Genomic DNA, 12,765 nt, shown 5'->3' with positions numbered 1-12,765 from the left:
GTGCCTAGGTCGGGCCATACATTGTTTATGATCAATACACGCTCAATCTTGACTCAATTCTGCCTAGCATTTCACCAAATTGGGGCACCGCGCCCGATAGGGCGCGATGCAACAACTAGTGTTAAAAAAACCATTGTAGTTGAGCGCAATTATAAAAAAATTAAACCACAAATATCTACTTCATCTGCTAAAGTAAAGCAAAACATCGTCAATCTAGAAATTAGGTTTTCTCATATTCACTCTCAAGCAGATGAGATGAAACGTCTTCTTCTATTTCCCTTGTGATTCCATCTTTCCTGCTCTCTTTCTTATTTCACTTTGTTCTTGTTATTGGCTTTCAATTTTGCACTACCAAGACGGTTCTTCATCTACGCCTTCAATACACTATCACATTCCTTTTTCTTTCGTAAGATGTTGATTCGAATCGACCCTAATATGCAGTATTTTTTGTTTTTAAATTTAATTGGGGATCTTGATATTAGATTCAAACTAAAGTTGTTAACTTTTAGTTTCGATTCAGGTTATGGCTTCTCTAATGCTAATGGAACATTGTTGTATTTGTGAAACGATTACAGGGTGAAGGGCGAAGCTAAGTGAACATCTGAATTTTTCTAAATGGGTGTTGTTAATATGGCACAAATCAGGTAGATTGGCTACCACAGTTTATTAATTTGTAAAAATTTGTTTGAACCATGCTTAATATGGCACTGTGGCTACAATTGAAGCTGTTCTATTTTAATCGATCTGATTTGAAGCGGTCATATTTTGTTTCACTACTTTGAAATTATGGGCTAATTATATCGAAAAGGCTACTTGATTATTGTTCAGTTCAGTTCAATTTCTAACTATGTCTAACTGGTGTATGCAATGCTTAAGTCATTTGTGAGTCCAGGTTGGTGTGTATAAGAGTTTTAACGAAGGTCATTGCAGTGCGTAAAATCAGTGTTGAAATCATGCTTTATCTTTGCAATAAGTAAACCCAATCCACCTTTCCAGTTAGTCTAGTCATAGCGCAATAACTAGAGGCCTATTTTTTCTTATATGTGTTTTTACTTGAAATTGGTAGTTACTCATGCTCGCTACAATATTTGTGTTAGGACTAACACTGAAGTTCATCATCTCAAAGTTGAACTTTTATATGTTTTAAGTACAAGTGTGATATTGTATGTAGTCCGTAAATATTACTAGTCATGTGTGTTGCATGAAAAGGAGTAACTACTAAGTTTGCATTACAAGGAATGTGCTGCAAATCTGAAAAAGCTGAATGAGGATCACTTGTTAAGGAAATCATGTAAAAATAGGAGCATTTTTACATCTTGAGGTATTATATTTTTGTTATTGTTTGCTAATTAGCTTCCATGTGCTTGAGCATTTCTATTTTATTGATGTTTGTGGCTGCCTGATTATTTTTTGCATGACTAATATACGCTTTGATGTTATCCGCCTGCTGTGAAATTGTCCTTCGTATCTTCTGCTGTTCTTCTACGAGTTAAAGATTGTCTACTTAATTACGGAAATTGAGTCTTGTTAGCTACTTAGTTCAGATAATTATTGTTTTGTCTCCTTTTAATCATGGGCGTTTATGCTTCTGATCTTGTTATTTTCCGTCTCCTTTTAATTACAACTTCTTTATAATTTAATTGTTAGTTACATATGGTTTTGGGACTTTTCTTTTTACGAGTTAGAAGTTCCAGTACTTTGCGATTATTGAATGTGTAATGTTTAATAAATGATTATCTATCTTAAACTAATTGAGCTGAAATGGTTGAAGCCTTTTTCTTATGCTTATATTATTGAACATGTAATGTTTAATACATGACGATGTACCTTTTTCTTATTCTTATATCATGATGATCTATCATCAATTCATTGGATAATCTGTCTTAACTTAAGGCTTCATGAGTTCGTGTTTACAATGTTTTTATAGGCTTCTTTCATTTCTTCTAATTAATCGTTCTATGATTTCCTTAAAATTGGAATTCAGTGACTTAGTGACTTACTAATACATTAGCCTATTGCTCAATGATACGTTTTTTTGGATGAGTTGAGTAGCTTTGAGGACTTGAATTAACTGTTACTAACACGGTATATCTTCTAACTATGGCCAATCCCTTTTTCTATTAGTGATTCTTTGAAAAAAAATCCCACATACTGGTTTGTCGGAGCTGATTCAATGGCTTATTTCTGATCACACTTTTTTTTTTTTTTGTTTTCTAGAGATTAATGGAACAACATATGTTGTGACAATTTCCGTCTGAGTACATGGATATCAAATAATGAGTTGTTAGTTTGATATAGGTTTAGAACTTTCTACCATATCTATTCAGGCCAAATATTGTTCACTACTTTTATTTTATGCCAAATATTTCACATTTTTTCACATCACTGTAACTGTGTCATCGCTCCTTTTGTACATTTTCAAGTATCATATATTTAAGTTTCGAACAATATTAAAATAACTAAATAATATCCACTGCCCACACGTTCCGCAGCCGTAGCGACGTAACTTCTCGAATCTTGTCAACCCTTACCCCTTTCTGTTTCTCTACTGCTGCCTTCCGATCCTTCATCAATTGAATAACTCTGTTCTTTTTGTTTTTCCCATGCTTTTATAAATCGGCCGCCACATAAATAATCTTAATTTGAACTTCATCTCTCATAAATTTATGGTGTTGGTGTCCTCATTACTATGTCAATTACTCAGTTTGTTTTCCAAGTTCATTTTGAATGAGAGCAGCAAGTTCGAGCATAATTAAAAGTAATCAAATTTCTATTGTCCTTTGTCGCACATAACTAGAAAGTTATAAGTAAAGTTATATGTGTAATTGACAACTTGTCTATATATCAGTTGATCATTTGTCAATTTTTGAAAGCAATTGAGCTCGTTCTTCTCATTCTTTCCTTTTCTTTTCTTTAGTTATCAAAAATGGTGATTTGAGCTCTCATTTGATTTCCTACTTTTGAGTTCAGTGCCCCAAACCTTTTATTGCAGGTTAGGATATAGCTAGGTTAGGATATAACCTGATAGACGAGTTTAAGTCTTACAACTTTTTTTTTTTAATGTTTGATTGAGTTGGTGCCAACTAGTAATAAATTTTGTTGAGCTCTCTTATATACTCGTTTACTTTTTTTGGCCTACCAATCTTAAAAAAAGACGCATATGTGTGCCTTCTTGCCTCGCCTACCCTAGGTACCTAACCATTGTGCTTTGTTGAGTGACTATGGTACAATACTAATGCCATATTTGATGATCTCGCAGAAACTCTAGATGCATTGGTAGGCTTGATTAAAGTTGAAGAGAAACGACATATATTCTAGATTTATCGACAACATGTATTTCCGTTGTAGTTGGATGTATATTCCACTTTAATTTATGTTTTTATGGAAATATTCAATTCTTGATTTTAGTTTGCTTTTTAAGGAGTTTTTCCTCCAAACACCGTACAATGTATGAATTGTTTATACGAGATTTTTCGAGTTACTCAGTGCAATATAAGAGATCCTTGTAATCACTTCTTTAATTTATTGGTAAAAATAAAAATTGGGTAGGAGTAAAAGTTGTGTAATTTCACAATATATTGACACACTTGAATTGACGAATTTTTTTTTAAAGTGTGTTACCACCTAAATTTATCAATGACTGTATTTAGTGTTGAAAACTATGAATACGACATCAGAAAGCGTCGAGAAATATTGACAGATATTAGCGTCGATGAGTAACCTTCGACACCAAATAGTGTCGAGAATGCCGACACTAAAAAGCGTCAGGAATTTCTGACGGCTCAAAAGACCACGCTTTTAGAAGCGTCGAGAATATATTTTCTGACACTAAAAAGCGTCTAAAAACGATGAAAAAAGCGTCGAAAACAGGCGGGATTTGTTGTAGTGACATGAACACAATCACTCTTCCCCTTCACTCAGCAAACACACACAAAAACTTTACCTATCACTTTCCTTTTCACTTTCCCTGTTGCTATCACTTTTCCTATTTTCCCTGTTAATCTCCTTTCCCTCTCCTCACAGCTCTCTTGTTCAGGCATCTCTCTGCAATTTGATTTCACCCTCTACTTTGTTGCTATAGCTTTCTCAGATCATCACTGCAATCAGCCGATGCCTAAGCAACTGAGACACCTCCGACAAATTATGGTCATATCATCATCATCAAAAACGTCTATACAGGTCTTAATTTTTAATTTTATTTTATAGTATAAATCGTGGGTAATGTTTAGGGTTATGATTCAATTATTTATGGGTTTGTTTGATTTGATTGCCCATATCAGTTTAATAATTTGATGTAGTTGTGTTTAATTGATTAGTTTATTCGATTTCATTGATTTAATTAGCTTTTGATTGCTATGTGTATGTAAATTAACTATTTGGCGGATGGGTATTTTGTAATATAGTGGTTTGTGATGTGGGGTTTGCTTGGATATGAACAGATACGTTATTTATGAGGTTGTTTGCTGTGATTTTGGTTCTGCTTTAGGGTGGATGTTTACATTTTTAAATGTTTGGAGTAGTGGGTTTGTTCAAGTTTGAGTTTTGGTTAGTGCATATTGGCTATTTCTGATGTTCGAGTTGTATATATGCTTTGAATTGCTATAAGCTAATTGAAATTACGCCATTGCTAATATGATAACAGAGGCTAGACGTTCATCACGATTAAGGCAAGAACTCAGAGCATGAAATTTAGTTTCAAGTTGTAGTTCTAGCATTGTGTTAGAGAAGTGGAAAGTGATGAGGGAGTGAGAGTCGTTTGATAGTGAGAGAGGAGAATGAAAGGCAGGGAGGAAAAGGTGGAAAAGTGTGTGGTGAAAATGGAGAGAACCAAGCAAAAGAAAACTGAAACCGAATCCAAAGGCAACAGAATCATAATAAAGCCCAAAAGCAAGCTTCAAGGCAACCGCAGCCCAGTTAATGCAAAGCCCGACTCAACGACCAGCGTAAATGACACCCAAACCCGCCCAGTGGAGTTCAACTATTCATCCACTCAACACTATTCATTGATGAATAGTTTAGTCCCAAAGCCAAAGGAGGAGATTCCCTCCTGCTTGTCACATTAGCGCGCTTTATCGGGATGTGTCCCTGTCCCTGGAATTCGAGTAACCCCTTTATCTTATTATTGTCGCTTTAGCTGTTTTGTATCCTTGATTGGAGAACTTACGGGATAAGACTAGAGCAACGATACTTGGCCTTTGAGACTTGCTCGACTAACTTGAATTCTACACTAATCTGACTAATCTACACTAATCTCCTAGATTTATGTGGCCATTTTGTTTGTTAGTTCGGGGATCTGGTAGAATATTTGGGAAAATCCGTTTAACCGCGTTTTAATAATAACTCAAGTTTGTTAAATTCATGGGGAATTGTGATAATTGTTGTCTCATTTATAAGTTAAGAGTTATTGCTTCTGACTTCAAATGCATCATGAAATTATTAGACTTAGACTCAATGACAAAGCGACTTAACCCATAGCCAAGTGACTCAAAAGGACCTAGAAGTAGGATGACATAACTCGTAAATGAAGCTTTTTGTGTTCAGTTTCATTATACCCCTCATCCAATTAATTGTTTTGATGAAACTTCATTCACTAATCGGATTTCTGTAGAGTGTAGCCTATAGGATGCTATATGGCAGTTTACGGTATATGCTCATTTATGAGCTTTAATCATCATGTCTGGCATTATGATCTCTGATTCATAGCAGATGTTCATTGAAACAATTTGAGTTTAGATTTTTCGTCCGCAATTCCATTATTCCCCAAATCAAACTGTTGAAGATGACATCAGGCCTTGAAGCTTTTAATTTGTATGGCAGGGGTTGCTACTTTCAAACCGGGGCAAAGGTAAATATGAGTATGACAGATGATAGTGCATATCAAAGATCGTTAGAGACTATAAACTGGATAGATAAAGATGTAAAGACAAGCAAGACCCAAATCTTCTTTCGTACATATGCGCCTGTACATTTCAAGTTTATCACCTTTCTTTAAATCTCACTCTTTTACTCTTATATCCTTTCAACTCGTCCGAGTTCAGTGAGCTAAGAAGTAATAATTACTGAATTATAGTAGATGAAGGTTGCCAGCCTCGTAGCCTGGTTGAATAAAGTATTACAGCCTGATTAGAATTACTGATCATGTTTTAGATTGCTGTATCAATGTTATTCCCTCCGTCTCAAAAAGATTGATCTTCATTCATTTAATACAAACTACATTTCTACGTGGCAGAGGTGGCGACTGGAAGACTGGAGGAACCTGTCACATAGAGACCCTCCCCGAACCTCCTTGGGTCCACCTCAAATATGGCCCAAGTTCACCATAGGCACAAATGTATTGACTGCCCTTATAAACCAGTCTTCCAGTTTTAGAGCCATCAATGTATTGAACATCATAGTAATGCCTTCCAGAAGAAAAGACGGCCACTTATCGTTATACTATTTAGGCCCTGGTGCAGGTCCCGCATCCATCCACAGGCAGGATTGCAGCCATTGGTGCCTGCCCGGAGTTCCTAACTCGTGGAACGAGCTGCTTTATGTTATGTTTAGGCCCAATGTTATTCCGTCATGGAATGCAACTTCATCTCAACCTCAGGCGGTGTGAAATATAGCGATACATGTTAGTACGTTACATCTAATCAAATGTATAATACATTAGTGATTTTTGCAGAAAATATAATTCAAAAAGTGGTGAAAAATATTGTGGTACATGTTTATAGAGGAGGTATTCAAGAAGCCTGCACAAAATGTACATGTATCTTTAATCTGTAGCTTATACAATTCAAAAAGTGGTGAAAATATTGTGGTAAATGTGTACACAGATTGGTTAATCAAAGTTTTTATTTATGTTGACCATTTTAGATTTTTTGTTTGTTTAGATTGGTTAATTAGAACTTTTACGTTGTTTACCCTCCTTTTAAACAAATTTCATATGTTTGATTACAATTCATTTGAATGAAGGGAGTATTCTGTATAAAGATTGTATGTTCTTCACTTTCTTTACTTTTTGCTTGTTGATTAAGATTATTTATTAAAGCTTGTTTTACCACATCCCACTAGATTGATCTTCGCAATAGATCGACATTAAATAATGTCGTAGAGGTTGATCTAACTCAGGGGAAAAAAAGACAAGGATAATCGTAGCTTATATACAGTTTATTGAAATATTATGATATTACACCCAAAAAAATCAATAAGTTTTCTAAACTTTATATAGTTAGACTTTTTCAAATCATATTGTAGTGACTTTCGTGACTTTGCGACGTTCAAGGAATCAAACTACGCTGATATAAATATCTTGGGGTATCGCGCGCCATACAACAACTAGTAATGATAAAAGGGGGACGTGGTAGTAGACTGGACAAAAGGTGGACAGTAGGCGGGCGGTGGGTGGCCAAGGTGGAGGTGGTGGGTGGTCTAGGAAGGGGGCGGTAGTACGTGATTTAGTTAGTTTTTTTGTATTCTTTTCTTTCGATGCAGTACAATGAGGGGGATTAATGAGATGGGCAAAATTAGAATAGCAGCAAACTGTTGTAGAGTTGTTTTGCTGATATAAGTCATATAACAACTTATGTGGTGTTTGGTTGACAAGCTAGTTTGTTATATTCACTAGTAAACTATATTGAACAACCAAAGTACACCAGTAAACTATATTCACCAGGTATAAACAAAACTAAACTGGTTGCTTTGGTTGTCTTTGTAGTTTACTGTTGATACAAAAATTCGTTGAGTTTGCTTTGGCTGACAAGCTTGTCCAGGGTTTTGGATGATTGTTTTGTAGGGTTTTTCGGATATAATGGTATTTAGAAAAGATCTCTGTTTCTAACTTGTTCATGAAGAAGCCGGTAGCTATCTTCTTTTCTGTTTAGAATCAATCGGAAACAATTACTTCTATACATCCTAATTATAGACCCTCCCCCTTCTCCCTCTAACTTCGCAGAGGGGAAGCTTCACTAATGTTGTCCATTATTTAATTTGATGTCTGTTTTTTGTAGCTTCTCATGTATGGAGGAGGCAGTGACGATGGTGAAGACAACACAAACGACATCAGGTGCTTTTATGTTGCATATCTTTTATTTATTTTTTGTTGCTTGGTTTGCATGCTATGGTGTGGGATATCGATGTATAATTGTATATGGATTGGGTATTTGGATGTTGGAAAACTATGTACTTATTAGGAGAGAAAAGATGAATATAGTTTAAGCTTATCAGAAGAGAAAAAGATGAATAGTGTTTTTCGCTCCCCGTTGACAACTAACATGACTTGTAGACTACGACATCGAAAGAGTGAATCCCACTTTCGACTACTTCATAAGATTATTCTTTTCTTTCTTCAAAAAGGATGTGAACTGGTTTATGATGGAGTAAAACAAAATGGTCCTCATGAAACTGGTTGCGCTTGTAGTATCATTCGATTCTATTTTCATTTTGAGATTCACAACACTTTCGTTTGACCTTCCCTGTTATGCTGGTAATTTAAATATATGAGTCGGTCGGGTGGCATGTAAAATGATTCACATTGAGAGTATATGAGTTACGTCGATTTTTATTAGCATGTTTAGAAAGTCTGTGATTCATAATTTACTGGATCTGCCAATGGTTTCAATTTTCATTTCGAGTCAGTCAGAACACTTTCATTCAGAACACTTCCATTTGACCTTCCGTGTTACTTTGTTTAAATTATTTTCCATTCATCCTTCAGATAGGGAGGTTTGTTTGGTGTAAGCATTGTTTAGTTTTATTTTTTTACAAAATATTAGGTATGCAGATTTCCATCTTCTGAATAAGAAGCAGACAAAAAAGCAGAGTGAAACAAGTGGGTAAATCAGATGACTCCGAGATAGAAGATGAGAAGAATGTTATGGCAAAAAGAAGACAAAAACAAGTTAGTGAATCAGATCAATCTGATGAACCAGAATCAGATGATGGAGTTGAACCTCAGGTTACTGTTCCTCTTTGATATAGCCCGTGTTCATATTTTGTACTGTTTATCTCTCTATCAGTTTTATTATAAGCTGTAAATGTATTTGTTGTGTTGTCTCTTTAGCAGAGCAATACAAATCTTTCTACTCAAGAGAGGGAGCATAAGAAGGTTCAAGCCAAAATAAAACAGATGGAAGGCGCAAATTTAGCGGCCAAAGATTGGACCATGTAGGGTGATTTATGCTTCAGAAAAATGTCTGGACAAGACGCTTGGATGAATTGTGTTAGGTTTAGCACTGTTTTGTTCATGCTATTATCAATTTTAATACTGAAACCAAAACGGGAATATTTTTGCTGATCTATGGGGCATATAAACTTTAAAGATTTAAGGGTCCTCTTGCCTTTAATATTCTATGCTTGCTTTGTAGTTTGAATGCATATATTGTATAGTATTACAAAGCTTGGGTTTTTGTACTGAAATACTCAGTGTTCACAGGGACGTTTTGATGATGTACAAAGGGCTCCTAAATTGCCATCTGCAGCATCTAAAGAATGGAAGGAGTTGGTAAGTTCGTTATCTTTCATACAGATAAACTGAATTTTCATTACACTTCTGATTTTGGTACAGAAGTGTTTCAGCAACTCTTTTTGCTGATCTATTGCCTTTTATCTACAGGACGATAATAAGAGCAAGAAGGGTCTTGCTGATATTTATGAGGTTAGATCAATTTCAGGATCAAGTTGTGCTTGATTCATAGAAATTAGCTCTGAAGTTTCAGTATGACCGACTGACCTGAACTTTGCTGTCAAAATATATGACTGTTGCAGGAAGAATATGCTCAGCAAACTGGTCTTGCTGCTGCACCCTTTCACTTAATGATGAGTTGAGAAAATAGGTGATTATTTATATATAATTTCCTTGCAAAGCAAATGACTTGCCCATATCTTCACTTTTTTTTTTTGAGGAACCCATATCTTCACTATTTTCCCCACAGTAGAGTGTGCAATTTGATTAATATGGATAATGCTTTCAAATTTGATTTTTATGGATAATGATTTCACTACCATGTATTTTTTGTGTCCTGCTTGAGTATTGCACTTGGTTATATGCTCTGTATGTACTAGTCATATTGGCATTTAACCTTTGCACTTGCTTTCTTGTTGGTTGTTGTGGTGGGACCAAGTGGCACCGTGCGAGAATTGGTTTATGCAATATTTGCTTCCGTTTTATATGCATCAAGTCTAGTGGCTTGTTAACCTTGTTTTATGTTTTCTTAATTGTGTTTCTTTTTTAAGAAAATGAGTTACATATGACTAGTATAGGCACTTCAGTGTGGAAAGAAATGTCATGTCAGTTACTTCACGTCTGATTTTTAATGTGCTTTTTACCTCTTTGCACACCTATCTTGATGTAAGCTGTTTTTTCAGGATTTCACGCATAACCATCTTTTTTGTACCAGGCAAGTGAACTCTTTAAAAGATTGTGTTTGAAACTGGATGCACTGTCCCACTTTCATTTTGTTCCTAGCTTTCATCACTTTTGCAGATATAAGTGAACCCATGTGTGTGATTTGTGTGTTTGATCAACGTTACCTTGACAGGTAATGGAAGACATGACTATCCCGACAAATGTTCCAGCTTTAGCCATGGAAGAGGTATGAGTCTCATTTCAATGCTTAGGGCGTCTTTTTCTAGATTCTGTCTGCTCTGGCTGGTGTTTAAATAAATTACGGAGTATCTAGGATTGTGATTGTGTTTCTGCTTATAAGTTGCGAGGGCAGACCTTGGACATTTGGTTTTGATTTCTCGTTAACAATATCAAAGCTATTACAGAGTATAAATTTATTATGCAAAAGTTCCAGATTATAATTTTTTTCTCACAAAAATTGGACAAAAAGCACGAAAAGACGAGTTTTGTGGTCCATGTCCTTATATGTAGATCCGCCAATGCTTAATTGAGTAGGATTTACAGTTACTATTACCCTTTTGATGAGCAGATAACTCCGGTAGCGGTTTCGGATGTGGCTATATTCGCCCTTGAGGAGGTCTTTGCTGGTAAAGGAGATATCAAAAGGACACTGAATTAATGAAGGACAGGAAAAGGAAAAGAGCCTCCAACAAAAGAATATTCAAAGGTATACTGTTTTCTAAACGGTTCAGTGACTGATCTGATGATATCTATGTTTGAGATACTAAGTTGATGTTCCATAATTTTGTAGCTATAAACGCGGTTAGAACAGCAAACCGAACAGCCGATAAGACTGCAAAGTAATGTCGAAGGTAATCAATCCATTGCCCGTTATGTTATACTCCCCCCCTGAGCAAGTAGTTATCCATTTAGATTTTAAGAGTGAAATTGTTCTTACCGACACTTACAAATATGCAGGTAAAGAGGTGTAATGTGCCATCAGCGCCTGTTAGGTAATTCAGTCTGCATCGCTCCTGTCGGTTTTCCATCTCTAGTCACTGGAGTTGCTATCTCCAAACAGTTCACTGAAGTAGTGCTGGTCTTTGTTTGAGTTGAGCTGTTTGGGCAATTTTGTGGGTCCTTTTTTGTTTGTTGCTTCGATTCATGTCATTTATCTTCAATCTCCATTGTTTACGATGACTTCGTTGTTTACAAACTATGCCAAGACAAGGAAGAGATGTTATAGACTTATAGTAGTAATTGTCATTGAAGGTTAATATCCGTATACTACCCTTTAATTGCAGGACTATAACGTAAATTTAAACATGCAATTTATAGTCATAAAACGATAAACACAATGAAATGATTAATGTATAGAAATAACCTCGGGTCCTTTAAAATTGCGGCGTAAAGAACAGAAATCAAAGCAGATTTCCTCCTAATTGTTACACCCAAGACTTTGTCCGAGATATGCCCTTGTGCTAGAACAGTGTTCTCCGATTGCCTTGCAATATAGGGAGAACTGATGTGAGTTTTATCGAGATGAGAGATCTCAGGTTTTTCAGAGGAGAATGCTCTTCAAAACCCTAGTTTTGTTTCAAATGATGATTAGGTTTAACAGAAGGAGGAGGTCTCCTTTTGTTCTCCTAATTCGGCCAAAACCGTGACCCACAAGGGGAAGTGGGCTTCCACTTCCTCTTGATTTTAACTCGAGGTCCGGTTCGTTAAATACTGAAATGTATATGACGGGTTTGTATTATAAACTGTTATCGGTTATCGGAAATTAAGGCATCAGCTAATAATACGGGTTAGCTGAATTATTAATACGTGTCCGACAAAACAGTATTGTATAATTATTTTTAATATACATTTAATTAAATATAAATCACGTATATTTAATTTTACGAATTAACGGTTAATTCACCTTAGCCCATGATATTTAATCCGTATTAAATATAATATCTCAACATCACATATTTGACTAATTACTAGTCAAATAACTCGGACTAACTGGTTAGTCAATTTTGGCATCTACATGACAGTATTTCCATACCGTCACATCTCTCGAACGTATCCTATAGGTGTGACTTTTAGGGACCGATTGATCACCATCATCGTATGACAATAACGTCAAACTTATCTAGCAAGCCAACCGTTATTGATAAACGTGGATCAACGGATAATAATACCAAAAGTATGCCCTTTGATCCTTTTAGAGGTTTATAAGTCCTTGCACTAACTGTTAAGGACACCAACCCCAACAAGCTCCCACTTGTCCGTACAAGTGCATGTGCAATGACGTTATCCGCACTAACTGGAGGACACAAGCTCCAACAAACTCCCACTTGTCCGGACAAGTGTATGTGCGATAACCGATTCTCATATTCATTTAAAAATTTCTCCCACTCAATGTAAAACAATTTGCAGATCTGGATCCG

The 12,765-nt window shown here is 35.7% G+C and overlaps 1 protein-coding gene and 1 long non-coding RNA gene across 2 annotated transcripts; both read left to right on the top strand.

Annotated features, from left to right (window-relative positions):
- Positions 1–203: 203 nt before the first annotated feature.
- Positions 204–3,539, top strand: LOC141591081 (uncharacterized). Its single transcript, XR_012520643.1, has 3 exons — positions 204–406; positions 576–644; positions 3,260–3,539. It is a non-coding gene; the product is annotated as an uncharacterized LOC141591081 (long non-coding RNA).
- Positions 3,540–8,714: 5,175 nt separating this feature from the next.
- LOC141591080 (uncharacterized) lies at positions 8,715–11,596 on the top strand. Its single transcript, XM_074411522.1, has 10 exons — positions 8,715–8,938; positions 9,047–9,147; positions 9,416–9,484; positions 9,596–9,637; positions 9,748–9,815; positions 10,380–10,446; positions 10,521–10,574; positions 10,917–11,054; positions 11,139–11,199; positions 11,306–11,596. Exons 1-5 carry the CDS (start codon positions 8,858–8,860, stop codon positions 9,794–9,796), a joined length of 342 nt encoding a protein of 113 aa, XP_074267623.1. The 5' UTR covers positions 8,715–8,857; the 3' UTR covers positions 9,797–9,815; positions 10,380–10,446; positions 10,521–10,574; positions 10,917–11,054; positions 11,139–11,199; positions 11,306–11,596.
- Positions 11,597–12,765: the final 1,169 nt, after the last annotated feature.

Source organism: Silene latifolia, chromosome 7, assembly GCF_048544455.1.
Source record: "Silene latifolia isolate original U9 population chromosome 7, ASM4854445v1, whole genome shotgun sequence".
NCBI classification, from domain to species: Eukaryota; Viridiplantae; Streptophyta; class Magnoliopsida; order Caryophyllales; family Caryophyllaceae; genus Silene; species Silene latifolia.
Note: the sequence above shows the minus strand (reverse complement) of the source record. Positions and strands in the feature narration are given on the sequence as shown.